The sequence below is a fragment of the Chenopodium album genome, chromosome 20, assembly GCF_948465745.1.
Source record: "Chenopodium album chromosome 20, dcCheAlbu1.1, whole genome shotgun sequence".
NCBI classification, from domain to species: Eukaryota; Viridiplantae; Streptophyta; class Magnoliopsida; order Caryophyllales; family Amaranthaceae; genus Chenopodium; species Chenopodium album.
The window spans coordinates 6,993,381-7,015,052 of NC_137853.1; the positions used below are offsets into that span (position 1 = coordinate 6,993,381).

Here is a 21,672-nt window from a genome sequence, read left to right on the forward strand (position 1 = left end):
CTTGTTCATGGTGTAGTCGATTAGATAAGATTAAGTTAGATACTTAGATGCATCTTTAGGACGTTTTCATAAAATTATGCCTATAATAGTTGAACTGTTTGCAAAAAAGTTGGTGATACTGATGAAGGTTGAATGTTGACAATTTTGTGTTTGCAGTGTAACTGCCTTTAGCTTTAGCTACAATCTGCTCCCTTGACTCTATGAGTCCCATAAAAACATCAATTTGCCTAGAAAAGTAGGCAGTAGGCTAGTAGCTATGCTGCTTTGCCCAGCTTGCTTGTATTACCACCGATGAGCCTTGTCAGTTTTTTTGCTCTCCTTAAACCCAAGCACTATGTCACGGGTCGTCTCCCTTACTAAGGATGGGTGTCAAGAGGGCCACTAGGCAACAGTCGGGGCTAGGGGGCTTGCCTTGGTGCTCAACTAAGGGCCTGTTCTCATACGGTTATTTTCAGTTCAATTCAGCTCAACTCATCTCTAATAAGTTCAGCTCTTCTCCTAATTTCCTTCTCATATAAAATGTTCATTTTAGTCAATGAGAACAGGCCCTAAGCATTTCTCCCTATAGAGCTTTATATGATAGCAGCCTTGTATTACTAGTGAATACCCACTTGACATTAACACAATAATGGGCCATGTGGACGGGCTAATGGGCTCTAAATATGCTCAAATTGGGGGTCTGCCATATTTTGGACCAAGGAAGACCATGGTGGTGTCGGTTTTCCGAGATGAGGTCCCGAGGTATGAGTTTGGGCAGCGAGCAGTCCGGAAAACGTGAGATGCTTCTACAAGGTTTCAGGCTTCTCTAAAGAGTTCTTTTGAAGGAGTATTCTAGAGGGGATGTCTCTTGAATATTCAAGGGTCATCTTGTACATAGTAGAAGTGTCTAGGATCTTCTATGTACATAAGTGTTGAACGTTTTAGAATGTTCTAGGGTGGTCTCGGGTATTCTAGACTAAGAAGAGTGTAGAACCTCCTTGTATGTATGTTTCTAACCCTCCATTTGAGGAGGTTAAGAATTCTCTAAAACTTAGGGTAGGAGCTTGGATGCCTATAAATAGGCCATCCCACTTATTTGTAAAAATCAGCCAATGCACTTGTAATTTCTCTCAAGCAATCAAAGCATTCCTTTGAAATCTCTTATGAGCATCTTACTTCTCTTACTTAGCCAAATTCGTAGCACACTTAGCCTAGCAAAACAGTGCAAGGGGACTTAGGCAAATAAGTTAGCACGTGACAAGTAGCACCCATCGAAATAGGGTTCTACGTATCAACCATGGAACCACTTACAGCAGATTCACACCAGACATAAGCTATTGGCGAGAGCTGATACACATACAACTATTATATGTTGTCCCTACAATACCATTAGAAAATTGACACATCATTTATAGAGGGGAGAAAATTAGGAGTCAAATATAAATTGAATTTTAATGGAACTTAGGGTACATTATTCAAGCCAATAAAAACATAACAAATCAAAGTTTTATGTCGGTACCCACCAATATTAATGTACTTAATTTTGGGACTGTCAATGAGACTTTCCAAATAAAAAGGTAATTTGTTGCTTAGTAACAAAATTTCTTGCTAAGCTTAGCACAATGATTTATTTACCACCAAAGATGAGAAGTAAGGCCGGGTAAAACTATCAAAAGATTCAAAAAATCTAAAATTCGATCCATATCCTATATGATATTGCAGGATATCTGATCCGATACTAATTTTGGATTGGATATCTGATCTGATACTAATTTCGGATCAGATATTCAATCCCAAATTTTGATGATCAGATACGATATCAGTTTCTGGATATCCGATCCAAAATTTGGATATTATTTTCTCATTTTCTTTACAAAAATTAAAAATTATTATATAATAATATCGGATATAATTTTTGAATTTTGGATAAATTTTTCAAATCAAATTCAGATTTCGGATCCAATTTGTGCTTCCCAGTTGCCATTAGAATATAAGGTGTCAATCTGATATAATATTTTTTTACATCGATTGTTGTTGTATAAGATGTCAATCTGGATGTTCAGGTTGGATTCGATGAGGTCGATTTGATTTCAAACTTGAGTCATGTTATATTATTGTGTCCATACTAGTCGAAATCTGAATTAGCTATTTTTGAGTCGATTTTAAACCGGATCGACCGGGCTTGATTTTAACACCTAATACACATCGATTTAATGGTTAGCCAACTAGTGTATTGATCTTTTGCTTGCTATTTATTCAAATTATTCGGGTTTCAGTATCGATCGAAACGAATTAATTTTCGATTACAGATAAGCAAATTGTTGTTTTTTGTTATAGTTAAATTAAACTTAACTGAGTTGATTGACATAGGCGTAATTACTGAATTACCAAACCGGATTTCATACCCTCATTATCATATTCCTGAATCTGCCACTGTTCACATCAATTTGTTATCAAAATTTAAACTGATATACAAAAATAGTCTAACCATTCGATAGATTATTCATCTGACGTGACAAACAGTTATAGAAAATAGTGCAATCCAACTCAGTTACATTAAAAGTTTTTGAAATTTTCATGCGACTAAATTGAAGTATGTGTGTTGTCGTATATTATCCAACAAATAGTTGCAGCAATATCCTATAATATTACGCAACCGAATATCGATTGGTTGAGTAAATTACAAATAATGGACATGGACATGGCCATGGCCATGGCCCCTTGTAAGTTAATGAGCTTATCATAGCATTACTACAATTATAACAATTTGATATGGACATGTTGTAGTATGAAGTTGGATTTGGGGTTGCATTTAATACTCATATCATGGTTAAGGTCTTACGCTCGATCTATTTGCCTGCCATGACAATATAACTAGTGCGGCATGTGCTATATACTGATATTCATTTTCTATTTGCAACCCATCACCTTGTTTTCGTTTATCCCTTCTTGTTCAATCATATGTCATCAATTTACCTATTACCTATTACCAATCACCAATCACCAATCACCAATGTCTATGTTTTAATTTCAATATTTTTTCCTTTTTTTAGAAATCACATACATCAGGCTTATTTGAATATAGATTGGAGACTTTATTAAGATATTCCTAATTGATGAACATGAAGATAGAGGGCAATTAAGTAATTTACACATAAGTTTAGTTGGGCTATTTCATTTATGATGCAAGTTTTAGGTTTTTTGTTGGTTGGTAAGGAGAAGGGCTCTATCCCTCTCGGGTTGGAACTCCTCACATGTCCTTTGGTTCAGGTTAGTGGGCTAGGTGCTTTGAAAGTGTTGGGGGAGGGGGGAGGGGGGAGGGGTGGAAGAAGGGTAAGGGAATCCTCACTTCAAAGTGCCTCTAATGGGGTTTGTTTCCCGAATCTCTTAATTGGTGGATGCAAATTTTTATGTTGTAAGTTTTTAGTTTAATTGATCTTTAACAAGTTAGTTATTTTAGGCTCTTAGCTATACACACGATACAACCTCACTCATTTATCTCCTCAATCAAGACATAAAAATAAAACATAAATATAGATGTACCATTATATTATTTTTTTTATTTTTATTTTTATTTTATTTTTAGAAAAAAGGCCGAGCTAGTGCGTTAATTCACAAATCAAGCATTCGAGAGTACATATGGGCTAATCTCTGAAGATCAGAGATTAACCCAAATTTGTTCTACAAATCTACCGTTATACTAGTGTACTCTTGAGTCTTGACACAACCGAATGTACAACACACAAGTATGCTATAAAATTGGATAGAAAAAAAAAAATGGCATGCCCTCATAAATTGAGTATCATATTGATGATACTCGTATATTGCCTTGTCCGATGTCACATGGAATTATGGACTTTGATGTCTATGCATTATATATATTGAAATAGTAGCTGTCAAAATGATACAATTGTAAGTGGACATTTAGTAATTAGCCTCTTTATTTGTTGCACTAAAGCTTGAAACTTAATAAGGCTGATTACAACTAGGCATACATAATTTTGTACTTTCTTTTACATAAAATCCAAGTAATTTAAGTATTCAAAGCATGGGCCTCTTATGTTGGACTTGACAATGTGTTTAAATTTCCAATTTAGGGCCCCATCGGCCTCAACTTCGACAATATCGATAAATCACTTTGTTTATCTTTTAGGCCGTCAAGCCACTATGTTTGCTTTACTATCTTCGTTTCTTTTACTTTGATACGGAGTACGTTGATATGGAGTATACTAGATTGACATATTTGAGGGAAAAAAAAACAAATAAAATCATGTAGAAAAAGACATAAAACTACTAGTATAATTATTTATTGGCAAAATTATCCTCAATATTCGTAATTATAGCTTGGGTGCAACCAACACCTCGAACTTTAACTAGTAGCAATGTCATCAATTATTGATTGAGGTGCGACGCGTGCCATCAATTACCTTTAATTACTAGAAATATCTTAGTTCGACTGACCAAATATACCCATTAATGGTGTGCATTGCACCCCAAATCAATAGTTGATAATGTTCTAGCTACTCATTAAAGATCGGGGTGTTAACTGCATCTAAGCAGTAGTTCGGGATATTGAGGCCAATTTTTTTACCTTATTTATTATAGCATGTGATCTAAAATGATTAAAAACGTTTTTGTGACATATTCCATGACAAAGAATTGTTATTGCCAAAAATTGATACATGAAAGATACGTAACTATTGATAAAAATAAAAAATGATTGCAAACAAAATAAATGAGGTGAGATTATCTTTCAAAAAAAAAAAAAAAAAAAAATGAGGTGAGATTAAAACCAATATCATTCCTTAATATTGATATCCCCTGACAAATGCCATAAGTTGTGATGATGAATGATAATGATTAGTAGGTAGAATGATTTTCAACAAGATTGATTTTATTTTTATTTTTATGGTTTATATATATATATATATATATATATATATATATATATATATATATATATATATACTACGTATGTCCTTTCTATGGGGCTCATTAATTTTAGTGACTGAGACTTTGAAGCATCATTTCTAAGGTGTGAGTATGAATGTATGATCATAGCTCAAAATGTCTTCAAGATATTTACTTTGTGATTAATGTCATGTCTTGTTTCGGTAAATAAAATAGTAAAAAATAATAATAATAATAATAATAATAATAATAATAATAATAATAATAAAAATAAAGAGTTACGGAGTATATTATTCTCTGAATTCAAAACTATTCAAGTGATAATTGGAATTATGATTCATGAGAGTCAGTTTTGGAGAGGGGTTTATAGTCAGTGTTAGTTTCAAATCTTGTACCACATATGGAAGGCTAGAAGTCTAGAACTACAACAAGTGTTACCGTGTAGGAAAAGATAAAAGACGGAGTATTAAAAGCTACAGTATTTATTTATGATATGATTATTAGTAATTTTCGTATAGCTAAATTTAACGAGTTATTTTTTAATTAGGGTTACGAGTACAAATGACTAAATGAAGATGATATATTGTAAGCAACTTGCGAACAAATTAGATTAAAACGAAAAAGCTTGATCAAAGACCGTCAAACAATAATATTATTCACACACTTCACTCATCAAAATTCAAAGGGAGAAAAGGGAAGAAAAAAGGGTTATTAACATAAGTTGGAGACAGATTTTGGAGGTCAAACATAAGTTGAAATAAACAGAACATGCATTATTTAATTTGTAGCTGTCTAATAATAATGAAATATTGTTGAGACAAAGGGACTTGAGTAATTGATCATCAATTCATTATACAACAAGTATAATTATTAATTAAGGGTCATGCACTGAAATAAAGTTTTATTATTACTCCTTATATTTTTTCATGGGCGGTCCAACCAACTATCACCCAACTTAGGCCGTTTTAATTTAATTGCCCACTTATTCTTGTTACCAAGTCCATGTATGTAAGTTTTACTATAAATAAGTTATATTACTACTAGTAAATTAAATAGCATTGACATTTTAGTGCCGACTTTTGCACCGAAATAATTAACTTAAAAGAATTTGCCGACTTAGGCTATCTGTTTTCGATATGTGAAAAATTTGTTGATTTCACAATATATTGATCAATCTATAGTTCTATACTTCTATACTATATGTAGTAGGAAGCAATAAATAGCAGCATGCATGTTTAAGCAATATCACATGATGCTCTATTTTTTTATATTGGTAACCCATTCAGGTTTTAATATTATAGGGTTAAGCAAGCATTAAAACATGTCATATACAAAGTATGTATTATTATATATTATCTTGTCAAAAAAAAAAAAATATTATCTTATACAGAGTATCAAAAATAATAATGGATATACTACCTCCGTTTCTTTTTAGTTGACACGTATTCCTTTTTAGGAAGTTTCTTTTTAGTTGACACGTTTCCTTTTTGGGTAAATTTTTTACCTTTCATTTAAAAGCTACTCCACTTGTTTTTTCATTCTCTATCACTCTCTCTCCTCTCCTTAATATATGTGTCTAAATCAAATGCGTCAACTAAATAGAACGGAGGAAGTATAATATAGCAAAACATGAAAATATAAAGCTCTGTTCACTTCACCTTAAAAAATAATATCAAATAAAATCAATTCAGTGAAGTAATGTTTCAAAAAAAAAAAAATCAGTGAAGTAAAAATAATTTCCGTTTAGTAAAAAAAAAAGTGTAGTTTAATAAAAATCATTCCAGTTTAATTAGTATGTATCAGTAACTTTAAAAAAGAAATATAATATAGATTTCGTAAAAATAATTTAGTTCAACAAAAATAATTTCAGTTCATAATTAAGTTCAGCAAAAATATTTTTTGTTCAATAAAAATCGTTTTAGATATGCAAAGATAAGGTGAAGTGAAAATGACCTTTTAGCGACATATTTATTATAATAATATATACGAAGTATTATAAATTTATATGCCTATGGCATCGCCCGAGCCTAATAAAAACTAAGTTGATCACTAATAAAAATCATTTCTCATTAAGCAAATTATTATGTGTCCCGCCAAATAAGCAATAGTATAACAAATCCATTGAATATATAGATTTGATGAAATACATTTCTTTTTGCTTTTGTGATCAAGTTATATTAATTAAAACCATTGTTTGGATTTAAAATATGCCGTCCGTAGTACTTCCTCCGTCCCTAAATTACATTCCTGTTTGGAAATTTACACGGGAATTAAGGAGGGAAGAATAAGACAAATAACAATAATTAGATAATGCAATGGGAAGTACAAAGATAGATTAATTATTACTCATGACATGTCATCAATCCTTTGCAAAAAAAAAAAGGACCAACCACATGCTTCTAATTGAAATTTTTAACCAATCATATTCATTGTAATTTGGCACAAGGATTATGAGTGAGAAAACATTAAATATAAAACAGAAAAGAAGAGTTGATTTACTAAAAAAACTTACCAAAAATAGAAAGGAGGAATGTAATTTAGGGACGGATGAAGTATAACTTTACAAGGGTTAGAGAATGATTGCACTCATGCTCGGAGTGCACGCAAATTATGAGAGTATGAGTGCAAATCATGTGAAAGGGAAATAAATTAAGCAATTCTATCGAAGAAAGTCTAGTCTATAAAATGAATAGTGTAGATTTTAATAATGTGGTTTGGATCAATAATACAATATAGTAACTACGAGTACAAATTAAAATAATTATAGCCATTATAAAATTATTTAATATAATATACAGTTAACAATTACAATGTTTGAAACGGAAAAAGTATATGCATTATGCAATTCCTAATTTCCTATACATCCATTTTTTCGAAGTGCTAAAATTAGAAGATCATAATATCATAAGACAAATCGATCATGAAACATCAATAAGACTGTGTCTCTTATTAATGTATGATTGCATGTTTGTTTCATGATCACGCAACAATATGAATTGAATGAAGTTTTTTACTTGGAAATAGCTGACCAAACAAGGCCAACCTATACATAAACAGCAGTGCCAAATGCCAATGACCCAATGTAGCTGATTCACCTATTTATTTCATTTTATGTTTTAGTCACTTTGCCTTAATAACCTTTATTTATGCTTTAGGTACTTTTAAATTCAAAATTATACGAGTATTAACATACATTAAGATTTATAAACCATCTTTCTACACTATATTTGAATTTGTGTATACTAATTTATTTTTCATGATTGATTTTATTAACACAAGGCCTTCATGCAACATTGCATATGTAGTTAGGACAACCATGGAAATCATTATTATCATTCTCACAATTTATAATTACTTACCAAACGAGTCGTTAAATTAAATTGGTCTGAGTATTATTTTATTTGTATTACTATCATATAAATAGGAAGAAAAAACATTTTATATCAGTACTTGAATTGAAAATGAGACCCATAGGGCATGTTCTCTTCAGCTTAAATTAAGTTCAGTTCCTAAATTCCTCCTCTCATAAAATATTCGGTTCAGAGCTTAATTTTGTAAATTAGAATATGCCCATAATATAAGTGCGAAACCTACATTAATGATGATGATAGGTTTAGATCAGACTTTGGAGCACATCTATATATCTAGTAAGTACTCCTACTAAAGTTCTAGCCAATTTCATTTTCCTTGATAATTTAATACAAGTATAGAACGCGTACATAAAATGATAAAATGGTGGGTACGTATTTTTTTTTTTTTTTAAAGTCAACGCAATAGTAAAATGTACATAGGAGGCACGTGGCAAATGAGAAAAAACAGGTGCAGCACACAATAACTGTTGCTGCATGAAATTATACGTACGGTGTTAACCAAACAGTGTACAATCGCAATTTTCGCCTAGATAATACATCCATACAATTCAATTATATTCCTCGTCTCATCTATTTTCGAGGGTTTCTTCATCACCCAATTTGCTTATTCAATTTTGCAGAGCTGAGGTTTTAATTTGGCTTTGACCAGGATATAATTTATAATGTAACATTATCCCTTTTGTTATTGTTGTTTAAGTCAACTCACTTATGGGGACTTGAAGATCATATACGTGATCCAACTGGGGAGTGATTTCAATGTATTCCACATAAAATAATACGTACTGGGGAGTACTCCGTAGTAACAAAATGTTGATGTTCGGCATTTGCACATTGATGGTATGTTTTTAGCAAATACTTACGAGTACATGACTATGTTTTACCTTATATATAAAGCACAAATACTGGTTCATAACATGCATAAATACTGATGTATGGGAATAGGGGTAAATGAATAATTCATAACCCTTGCTTCATTCTCTTGGTCATGGCTACTAGGTTATTAGATAAAGTATATACTTGCATGCATTCATTATTATTAGTAATATAGTACTCCCATGATACACATACTTAAATGCACTTAACATGCATATTAATTATTAATTATGTACAAGAAGGTAACGTGAGACAATAAAAACATACTTGTACAATTTTTTGTATGTCATGCTCGAATCATATCATGCGTGTACGCATATATATAGACATATATGATAGCAAAGTTGCCTTCTTAAAAATACAAAGGGTGTACAAATTCTAGACATACAAGTATATTTAATTAGATGATAAAAATCTTAACATGTACGTCTCTCCAACAGATCAAACAATCAAAATGTCATATAAACACATGGAATAACTTCAAGTGTCTAATTATATTGTATAATCTTAACATGTACGTCTCTCAAATAAATCAGACAATCAAACCACATTTTATTCGGTCAATCTAAATAGTTATATTTAAACAATGACAACATTTTAGTTATACACGCACACACACCATAAGATAATAACATTTTAGTTATATATACCAGAATAAATCAAATCTATCATCATATCTTGATTGAACTTCTCACCTAACCTCGAAACCTAGATAGATTTATCATCACTCCACAAGCTAGTGTGTATACAACATTCAAAGCGGAGTATATAAAAACACAAGACCGAGTTTGTAATAATATCGAATAAGGTAGAATTTCACAACTAGAGATAACATAGTAAAATTGTAATGTAGTACAAATAAAATAGTGGTCCATGAATATCATGTCCAAAAATAAGGTCTGACTATCAAATGTAAACAATTTGAAAGGTGTTGCACAAATTATTTACAAAAAGGGGAAGTAAAAGTAATAGATGGGTTGCAAAAAGTCCCGTGATAATGAGGAAGCGTTCGTTGTTACACAAATATATATGTATACGAGTTGACAAAGACACCCAAATTTAGCTATCTTCTGTTAGGAGCAATTTTGGTATTTTCTCAACTAATCGCATTTACTTCGTTTTCTTTTTTATCTCCCAAATCTTCCCTTCTTTATTTCCCTGCAAATACGGGTGAGTGTATGTGGATTGTGGACTGCCCCTTTTATTTAAGAATCATAGAATGAAGTTTATTTGGTTCATTTTCCAACGCGGTGCGAATGAGTCTTGTGATTAAAAATTGGATCGGATTGCTTTTGACTTTGATCTATACCTTTTGCTATATGGTATGGTATGGGCGTATGGTACTATGGTGTGGTGGGGCGAGCGATAATGGAAATTTCTAAGAAATACAACTTAATTTTCATGTAAAATTACATGGACCTATTCTTAGTTGATCATCGTTGTTTAGTTATGTACACATCATACATAATAAATGTGTGTAAATGTAAACGCACTTTATTTGTTGTCTAAACTTACTTTTAATCTTCTTCGCTCCAACAATAAAAAGAGGTGAAATTAGTTATTAGGCCTACAAATTGAAAATTTTCAGATGGGAGTGGAGATGCATGTAAGTTGACATCAATCGTTTATCTACAAAGCTAAGATTGCATTGTTTAGAGAAAGTAACAAGTAATAAATATAAATAATACGAAGTATTTATTTAGATAATCGGATCACTAAAATGTATAAATGAGAGAAATTTTTATCATCTCATATAGTTCCATCTATGATATCCATCTTCTTTCTAACTCAATCCAATTATGTAACTATTCCGCTTAATAATATCGATATAAACTTGATCCTACATCAGGAAATAAAAAATGACTAAATTCTTTAAATTACGACTATTAATTTCCAACTAATGAAGAATGCTCAAGTATTTAATCAATAATTATTGTACCATCTAGACAAAAGGACGACTAGATGATGCTGATGTATTTGGCTATCATTAATTAATGTTGATATATGATTAACATTTTACGCTCCTATGCTTCATAACCTCTTCTAAACCTTATTATTGCTGCACTTAAGGTTATGAAAATGATATATACGAACTTTAGACATCTATTTATTAATATGCATTACTTATTCATTTACATCAACTTTTAAGATAATCTCACCATTTTTGCATATATACAGTATAAAACAGTGTACTTGTTACATTATATCTGCAAATTATGGCCTGGCTCATGATGAGTCATGACATGAACAGTGTGAGTAATTAAATTAGAGATTAAGAGTGACAAGATATATGACATTAATATTGTAATATGATCATTATATTTCACATTTGTACATGGCTAAACAATTAATGTGATAATATGATAAAACAAAACATGTACATAATTCCCTGAAAAACTGGTTACACCCAGAATTGCAGTCTATAGACATAAATTGTAACTTAGATACATTTACACTCAATAATCAATGATTCAATCTCTACGTGTAATATGTTCACAATTGTTATATTTATTGTAATTAAATACCGATATTATTACTCGTATAAGATATGACAAAATCCTTAATTTCAAATCGAAATGTCTCCACTTTTTTTTTGACTTAATTTCAAATCTAAAATGTATCCACTATATTAGCTCTAACAACTTAAATTAAATAATTAATCCTGTGATTGCAAACATTACTTAGGAAAATAATTACAAAAGTCTTTTAAAAACATTTATTTTTAATATTCACTTTATTTCCACTTATTTCACCTAAAGTAAGTTAAGATAAAAGTTTCCCTCAAAAAAAAAAAAAAAAAAAAAAAAAAAAAAAAAAAGTTTAAGATAAAGGTTATTAGGTTTAGATTTGTTCATAAAGTTCATTTTTTAAAAATAATTTTATGTTCTAATAATTACTATGTGTTATTTTTTTTACTAAAATAAGTTCTAATAAAAATGTGTTTTTTTTTTTAGAAATTCTAATAATCATGTCTTAATATAATTAAGTTAAGATAATTTCATGTACTACTTCCGTTACTTTTTAGTTGCAATAAATTTTTTTTTTATATCTCACAAAAAATACCCATTTGTTGCATTCATAAAGCAACGGAGGTAGTAATACAAGTTCAAAGAGGATAAGATAATTTTTTGTTATTCCAACTTGATTAACGCTTTAATTTGGAGTAATCCAGATTTGAGGCTCGGTTTTGAATGGTTATGTTGCACTCCCTTCTAAATTATTGTTTTTGTGGGGGGATCGAACACACGAACCTCCCTACCAAGTGCAACCCCAATCACCATTGTACCAACAGTCAACTGGTTAGAGGATTTCAGATGATATAAAAAAAAAATAAAAAAAAAAAAAGTTTAGGTAAATATCAGGTGAATATATAGAAATTAGAAACACACCTACAACAATTTCATTAATACAACGCGCTCTAGCTGATAGAAATAAAATGAATGCAATGTACCATACCATTGTACCAACAGGTGATTCGATCACGTCAATAGGCTACGTACGGGTAAATAAAAGTAGTATTACATAAGCTATCTAGCTTAATTGAATAACAAAAAAAAGGGAGTAAAGAATATAGTGAATGTAGAAAAATCCATCAAGTAGATGTTACAGATAATATTGTTGAATTGGTTAGTTGACATGATAGAGTATGTTATAATAGTGTGTGTATGGTTATGGTTATGGTTATGGTTATGGTATGGTTTTAGTGTACATCTTATAACTTAAAGTCTCCAACGACCTCTGTTGGCATTTATTTCTTTGCTGTCTTCTTAGCTGGTCACTCTCTCATCCCACTCCACTCTCTTCTCTCACTTACTTAACTTCCCATGCACATTCTCACACCATTTTTTTTTTCTAAAAAATAAACATAATAAAACTATTTTTCCACCCTCCTATTTATTACATATCTGTCCTCTTCCTTCTTCTTCTCCTCTTTATAAATCACTCTTTCATTCTCTCTCCTTCACTACCACCCTCCTTCTCTCTCCTCCGCTTCATCCTTCACATTTTCATATACAAAACTAAAACATTTCGTTTTATATCAAATACGTTGTTATATAGCAGTGGCGGATCTAAGTTTAAGCTAAGCTAGCTGCGGAAGTACACACACTTATTTGAAAATAAATAAACGTTGTACTCCCGCAGATAGATAGATAGTTAATTATTACATTATGGAACCATTTATGATGTTGGTGATTGTGTCGTTGATCACGGCGTACTTGATCTGGTTTCGATCGATCAAGCGGCCGTTGAGAGGTCCAACTGTGTGGCCGTTGGTGGGGAGTTTGCCGGGGTTGATAGAGAATGCAAACCGTATGCATGAGTGGATTGCGGAAAATCTCCGCACGTGTGGTGGCACGTACCAAACTTGCATCTGTGCGGTGCCCTTTTTGGCGCGGAAGCAAGGTTTGGTTACTGTCACGTGTGATCCTAAAAATCTTGAGCATATTCTCAAGGGTAGATTCGACAATTACCCTAAGGGTCCTACGTGGCAGGCGGTTTTTCATGATCTGCTCGGAGAAGGGATCTTTAATTCTGATGGTAACACGTGGCTTTTTCAAAGGAAGACTGCCGCGTTGGAGTTTACAACTCGAACCCTAAGGCAGGCTATGGGCCGGTGGGTGAACCGGGCAATTAAAAACCGGTTTGTCCCGATATTGAAGGAGGCTCAAGTTGAGGGTAAACCGGTTGATCTTCAAGATTTGTTGCTCCGGCTCACTTTTGATAATATTTGTGGGTTGGCGTTTGGTCAGGATCCTCAAACACTTACCCCCGGTCTACCCGAAAATAGTTTCGCAATGGCGTTCGACCGGGCTACAGAGGCTACGTTGCAGCGGTTTATATTGCCCGAGTTTATTTGGCGGTTCAGGAAATGGTTCGGTTTGGGTATGGAAGTTGTTTTAAGGCAAAGTGTATCACACGTGGACAAGTATTTGACAAATATCATTAATACACGTAAGCAAGAATTGACAGATCCGCAGTTCAATGGGACCCATGATGACTTGCTGTCAAGGTTCATGAAGAAAAAGGAGTCCTACTCGGACAAATTCCTACAACAGGTGGCACTTAATTTCATCCTAGCTGGACGCGACACGTCCTCAGTGGCACTTAGCTGGTTTTTCTGGCTTGTCAGTATCAATCCACGTGTTGAGGAAAAAATCCTCCTCGAAATTTGCACCGTTCTCATGGAGACACGTGGCAGCGACGTTGCTAAGTGGACCGACGAGCCACTAGGGTTTGAAGAAGTTGACCGATTGATATATGTAAAGGCTGCACTCTCTGAGACACTAAGGCTCTACCCTTCGGTCCCCGAGGACTCTAAGCACGTCATCGCCGATGACGTGCTTCCTGACGGAACCTTCGTGCCAGCGGGTTCAGCCATCACGTACTCAATCTACTCAACCGGGCGCATGAAGTTCATATGGGGTGAGGATTGTCTAGAGTTTAGGCCCGAAAGGTGGTTATCATCAGATGGTCAAAAGATGGAGATGCAAGACTCATTTAAGTTCGTGTCATTCAATGCAGGCCCTAGGATTTGCCTAGGGAAAGACCTAGCATACCTACAAATGAAGTCGATCGTGGCGGCGGTGCTACTCCGTCACCGGCTCAACGTGGCACGAGGCCACAAGGTGGAGCAAAAAATGTCATTAACCTTATTCATGAAGAATGGGCTAGTGATGGATGTCCACCCAAGAGACTTGTCCCCAATAGTTGCCAAAATTAACCAAAAAGTTACAAATTGAAAGGGTTAAAGTAAAAATTGGTTGGATGCAACTAAAATTGATTAGCCTTAAAAGGTTGGTTAGAGCGAGGCTACTTTTGTATGGGCAACGCGGGTCTAGTTGGGGGGTGGAGACTGTGAATACGATGCCACATTTAGAACAAAAGATAAGCATTAAATACTGTTTGTTACATTTGGTATATTTATGAACCAATAAAGCGACATTTACTTACTTTGATTTACGACAACTGTTATGGTAATACTAAATGAATATATATATTTGTATGTGTAACTTTCATTTTGTATCAAGTTTGTTACTTGCTCATCATGTGGTTAGTTTTGCATTTTTACACATGAATGATAATTTATACTCTAACTACATTCACCTATTCTATGACTATAGCCTTCTTCATTTGTAATGTCAAATGTGTACTCTATGACAATTTAATATAAATACGACTTTTATTTGTACTGTACATATTTGAGTCACGTTTCTTTCAAAGATTAAATCTCCTACTACCAGCTTGTTAAAACTCTTGTGTGTGTAAAATTTGTAGATTTAGGACTTTTTTTTTTTATTGTATTGACATTAAATTTAAATTTGGTGAAAAGTACTTTGAAGGAAAAAGAAGTAGAATAAATGTACACTGAAATATTAAGTAACCGATAAAACAGTTCGATTAATGATCAGGCCAGGTCAGAGAAAGTAATATAGATTGATAATCCAATCCGGTCGGAGATAATGTATAATAGGTCTATCGCATCGGATCGGAGGATGGAAGTAATACTGAAAGTTACATTCCCTAGTTCCCCACCGTCCTATGCAGAATTCATGTGGAGTTTACTATCTTGCTAGTTGATTTTGTCCTCCTCCTCTTAGCATGGTAGATGTGGTGTATAAACATTATTAAGACACGCTTCTCTTCTCTAGTGTAGATGGATCGTGCATGGTTGATGCCTTGAATGTTCTAATTAAACAAGGGAGTACTCTTATATAATGTCATTAATATTGGTTCAATTAGCCTTACAATTGTTTACACTTGTAACATTGAAAGCACCATGGGCCATGAGGATATTAATAAGACATCATTAATTCTAGCATCAGAATAGAAAAGAAAAACATTTGAAAAAAAAAAAAATAAATGGAGTATGGACATATTTTCTTGTTTACTTATTTTTATCATGAAAATAGTAAAGAAAATAGTAAGATAAGGATAATAACTTAATAAGTATTTAAAACTAAGGTTACTCTTTCAAAAAAAAAAAAAAAAAAAAAAAAAAAAAAAAAAAAAAAAAAAAAAAAAAAAATACTTTCATGTTAAAGTGTTAACTGTCAATTTTACTTGTTTGTTGTACTAAAATGTAAATGAAAGTCATATATGCTTTTGGAGTTTCGGTCCTTAGTTAAAAATTTCCTGAACTTTACAATCTCTAAACTTAATGTAGAAAAAAATCAATCAATCAATCATCAATCAATAACAATATACTAAAAGACACACCAGCAATGGCACGTGTCATCTTCTGGTGTGTCCTTAGTATATTTTTTTTAAAAAATAAAACTTTTAAAATTGATAGAAAATATACGCAAAATATTTACTTTCAAAATTTAGGGGAAAAATATCGTAGAATAATATATTTATAAACTTAAATATCTAACCATATCTTTGTATAAATAAATTCCTATACTCCGTATTAGTTTTGCTTTCTAATTTAAAATGATTATTTATAGTAAAAAAAAAAAAATCACGAATATATATTTTTCAACTTAACATAGTTGGTGAATGAAAAATTATCATATTTGAAAAAAAAAATGCCATCAAGCTTCAAAATAGAAGAAAGCAATATGTATTAAAAAAAAAAGATAAAAAAAATAAAATAAAAAAATAAATAAGTAGCTTGATTTGAGATAAAATAAAATAAAAAAAAAATAGATTTTAAATTGACACTTCGTAACAAAGATTGAAAAAACCGTGCATGACACAGGATCTAACCTAGTTAAAATTAAAGTAGAGATAATTATGGGCCTGGGTTGGGTCAAATTGAGCTTTGGAAAAATAGGTGGCCCGTTTTGTGCAAGGCTTGTATTTGGGCCAAATATTCATACCCAAACCCAAAGTACTTAATAAATTGTTAGTTCCTTTTTCCAAAGTACAAATACATCAAGGCATGATAGCTAATGATCTTTGATACCGGCTAACTTGTTAAATTAAAGTTTCAAAGATTTCAATTTCTACATCAATGGGTTTCAACATAATAACATCTGGAGAAAAGAAAAGGAAATAGAGTGTAACTAAGGGTATGTTCTCTTCAGCTTAATTTCAGTTCAGCTCAATTTCTATTTTCCTTCTCTCATAAACAATTCATTTCAGCTCTATTTAATTTAGTTCAGTTCAGCTCCAATCAGTTCAATTCAGTTCAGTAAATCAGAATAGGCGCTAAGTGTAAAGGAAAAGAGGAGAATGTAGGCATAATCATATATGTACAAGTCATAATCATTCAAGATTCTTGATATCATCCAAATATTCTTCAACATTAATAGGATAGATGGAGAAAAGGTGTCATGACATTTTAGAGCCCTTTGTAAGTGAAGGCATAACAGCCTAATCTCTTAAAGCCACCAATATTAAAAACTACGGAGTAGAATATTTGTCAATTTCAACATTCAAAGTTACAAACCTCCAAACAATTAATCACCAAACTATAGACTTAATTGGACTATTGGGCTTTAGAAGGTTAAGATCAAGTTCAAGTCCAATCTTAAAGATTTTGGACTTTAAGTTAATTAAACGTGTGTATCTGACACAAATAAGGAAATAGAGCAAGTATTTAAAAACGACCGCAAATGAAAAGTAGAACATGTATTTAAAAATGGAGGGAGTATCTCATATCTCATGCACTTTCTTATTAATCCATAAATACTAGCTAGTACACCTCGCATTCTAAATAGTGTCGCAACAACTTATCATCTAAAACTCAATATTCTTATCAGAAAAATGTTTGAACTATCACAAGATAAATCCGTTTTATACAAAAAGATTACAAGGCCAAGTTCTAAGGTAGCACACATATATTTTTTTTTAAGGTAAAGAGAATGACCTTGACCATACCTCAACCCTCACGGTTTTTTTAATCCGATATTTACGGATTAGACACTTTGAGAGTAGCACACATATTGACCGAGTTATATAGTAGCCAAGTCAAGTATTTGAGGTTGCTTGATGCCGAAGCTAGTAAGTAAATTTACTCAACGCGGTAGAGTGATGTAAAGTAGTAGTGTCATTGTTAATTTAAGTACGAGAAGATTATGGAGTGATTAGGACTAAGATTACGCTTGCATGAGTCAATTTCTTGTTAACACAACAAATTTTTGATAAATAGACCTTCTAATTTTCTTTTCATGCATTGACATTTACGCGGTTATAACGTCGTCGTATGCGATGACGACATTGTTAGTGTTGGAGTATTACTCCGTAGTTTACTTTAATTTGCTCTCCAATTCATCCAAATTTGCCTTTTTTTTTTTTTTTTTTTTTTTTATAATCTTATTTTATGAAAATATTTTTTTGAAAGTTATTGTTTTCATATTAGACATCATTAATGTTCTACTCAATTAAATTACTCCATTTGTCTAATACCAAAAATGTGTTGCCATCATATTAATGATCTTATTAGACATACCATAAGGTTTATTTTTGAAAAACAAAAAGAAAAAAAAATTAATTGATGATGCAAATAATACTCTTTAATTTAATACTCAAATCAAAAGTAATTAATAAATTAATTGATGATGCAAAGTAATTAATCCTCTTTGGCCTAAGCCCTAAAGCTTGCAAAGCGGTATGGTGTGAAGAATTTGGTGGTTGAATCAGATAGCCAAGTCGTCATAAATTGTCTCTCGAAAGCTGTTACTTCCTCCGTTTTCTTTTACTTGCAACACAGCCTTGTGGCACGTGTTTTGAGGTCGGGTTTATGTAATGTAAACGGACAAATTTTTCATTATAATTTTTACAAATGATACTTAACCCTATTCTAATTTTCGTGTAAAAATTATATTGATAAAATCGCTCGTTTACCCTCACTAATCATCTCCTAAAACTGCGTGCTTAAAAGGTGTGTTGCAAGTAAAAGAAAACGGAGGAAGTATATTTTCTTCTCTGACCTTGATTCTGTTCTTAATGATGTTATGTTTGTTAGCAAAGATTTTGATTTTGTCTCTTGGTCGCATGTTCGTAGGGATGAGAATTTTGTCGCCCATAACCTAGCTATATATAATAGTTCCGCTTGGTTTTGAGCAAGTGTGGGAACATCATTGTCCTTCCACTATTGCCCCTTATGTACTCATGAACAATTTGTCCAACTCTTAATTAATGTTACTCCTAGCTTGGTTACAAAAAAAAAAAAAGTAATTAATAAATTTGTAAAAGGAAAATTAATTGCATATAGTATGAATGTATAATGCTTTGATGATTGTAACTTAGATTACTATCAACTTTGTGAGTTATTAGTTTATTACCATTACGGAGTAGTAATAACTCAGATTTATTTGTCATATTAAAAATAATACATATATCATTATTTGCTTTAATTTTTCGATGGTAGACAACCAAAATTATTACAACACTAATAACTCATAATGAAGTAGGTGCATGTTACATTGTTTTATTTCTTCTCCAAAATCTCTTGCTTTCGGCTCATTGTTCTCTTTCCAATTGTACAATAAAAAAGGTAGCTCAAATGAAAATTGTGACAAAATGAAGGGGACGAAGTGGATTTTGTAGTGAATGAGATTAGCTGTTCCACATTTATACACAAAAAAAAATTTAAGATAGAATAAAAAATAATCAACTAAGATAAAAACATAAAGTAATTTTCTAGAAGTTTGTCATTCCATAGAGACATAGAATTTTCTAAAATTAAGATTGAATGACTTTTAATTATTTAATCTAAAAATCATATATTTTTCATACCATACAGACATAGAAATCTCTAAATTAAGATTAAATTGAATGACTTTTATTTAATCTAGAAATCACCATGCAATTTAAATCAAATAAAATGACAAATACATGTTTTGCTCAGATTCTCTCACATGTTCAATCTTCTTTTAATAGTATAATATTCGTATAAACCAATCTTTTTAATTAACACAACCTTCATTTTGCTCAATGAATGAGTTGTTTAAAGAGCTTTTCTGCTTCATAGTGTGGTTTCTTGTAACACCGACTATGGTGTGCCCTCACAAAAATGATATAGTGGAAAGGCTTAGATGGTACAAAAAATCTACTTGCCATAGGTAAACTCTATTGTCCAATGCGTTAGCATGATAAAGAGAAAAAGTCCTAAGGTATGCATGGAAGAATAACTACTTCCAAAAGCAATCTTTTGTTTTTAACAAGGCCACCACTCCAAAAGAGCTAGATCAACTGCCCTAGAACTACAAGATGTCTTGCTAGAAGAAATTCTTTCGATTAGGGAGCCATAAAGGGAAGAAGTTGGTTCCTCAATATTCTGGCCTCCTTAATAATGAAGAATATGGATTCACCAAAATATCCAGGATCGCATGACCATCTCATCACAACGCATGAGGTGACATCGATAATTAAAAGGTGGGAAAGAAGCTAGCCAATCACGACTCCCGAGAACATATAAGAAATTTTCGAAAGCATGTAAAATTAGGTGAAGATAATATTTTGTTCACTTCAACTATTGAAACCCATTGTAGCCCACTTATGAGTGTCACACATTGGAGAAAGAGGAGAGATGGTTTCACTGTATAAGGTAGAGGAGTACCTCCTACTATTGCCAATTGGTTTTAGTATGGAAGCTCCAAAACCTTGTTTGTGGCCCAAACTCTCCTGCTCCTTGTTCGGGTTGCCTAAGCCCATTTCATATTGTTTCGAAATTTAACATCAACTTAGACAAATAATATTAGATAAAAAAAATAATTTGAGTTTAGTAAAAATAAGTTAGATTCATTAAAAATAAATTTCAATAATATCAAATACAAATAGTGAATTAGTAAAATTTAAAGTTCATTTTATATCAAATGAATAGACACATGAATACATGACCTAATAGTCTTAATTTCAAATTCCTAACGAAAGACTTATTTTCTTAGAAAAAGAGCAAATAAAAATCATACCATATATATAGGTTGACATTTCGTAGTGTATCCTCAACTGCTAAGAAATTATATCAAAATTTGAAAACATAATGTTTCACTTTCAAAGTTTTCTATTTGTATTTGGTGACTAAAAAAGTCATACGAAGTATTATGATAAATTAATACAAAATATGTACATGATTGTTAGATCTTGCTAATGAACGTTCCCGCGGCATTGGATAAGCATATAAAATACTCCATATTACCTAAAGTGGTATTAATTTGGAAATGCATGACAAAATCACGCGTCGATCGGTGTAATAAATGTTCATTTTAATTTAATCTTTCTACTTTTAGCAAGCTTATCCAACGTCCCCGGGATGTTCGTTAGCTTTTGCCTTATATAATTATCTTAACCAATTAAAGCCGAGCATTAACTTAATTCGCGTACTTATATACTTAGGGTCTAATCTGATTGACTAAACTGAGCTGAATTGAACTTATTATTGGAGCTGAACTAAACTAAATATTTTATGAGAGAAGGAGGTTATGATAAAAACTGAATTTCCCTTAGTAATCCGTATTCCGTATTCTGTAGTATGAAAAGGTGACAATTAACGTGATTCAGCTCATTAGTTTAAACATTAAAACAATACTTTAATTTAACACAAGCTTCTTGCAACTTCCAAGCTTGTAACTTAAACACATGATTATTG

General features: G+C 31.9%; 1 protein-coding gene across 1 annotated transcript; it reads left to right on the forward strand.

The window, feature by feature from the left end:
* Positions 1 to 13,055: 13,055 nt before the first annotated feature.
* Positions 13,056 to 15,205, forward strand: LOC145597582 (cytochrome P450 86A22-like). Its single transcript, XM_081653782.1, has one exon. It carries the CDS (start codon positions 13,304 to 13,306, stop codon positions 14,873 to 14,875), a length of 1,572 nt encoding a protein of 523 aa, XP_081509908.1. The 5' UTR covers positions 13,056 to 13,303; the 3' UTR covers positions 14,876 to 15,205.
* Positions 15,206 to 21,672: the final 6,467 nt, after the last annotated feature.

Excerpts from the sequence above, each read along its gene's own strand:
- LOC145597582 (XM_081653782.1), top strand. The coding sequence starts at position 13,304 with ATGGAACCATTTATGATGTTGGTGATTGTGTCGTTGATCACGGCGTAC.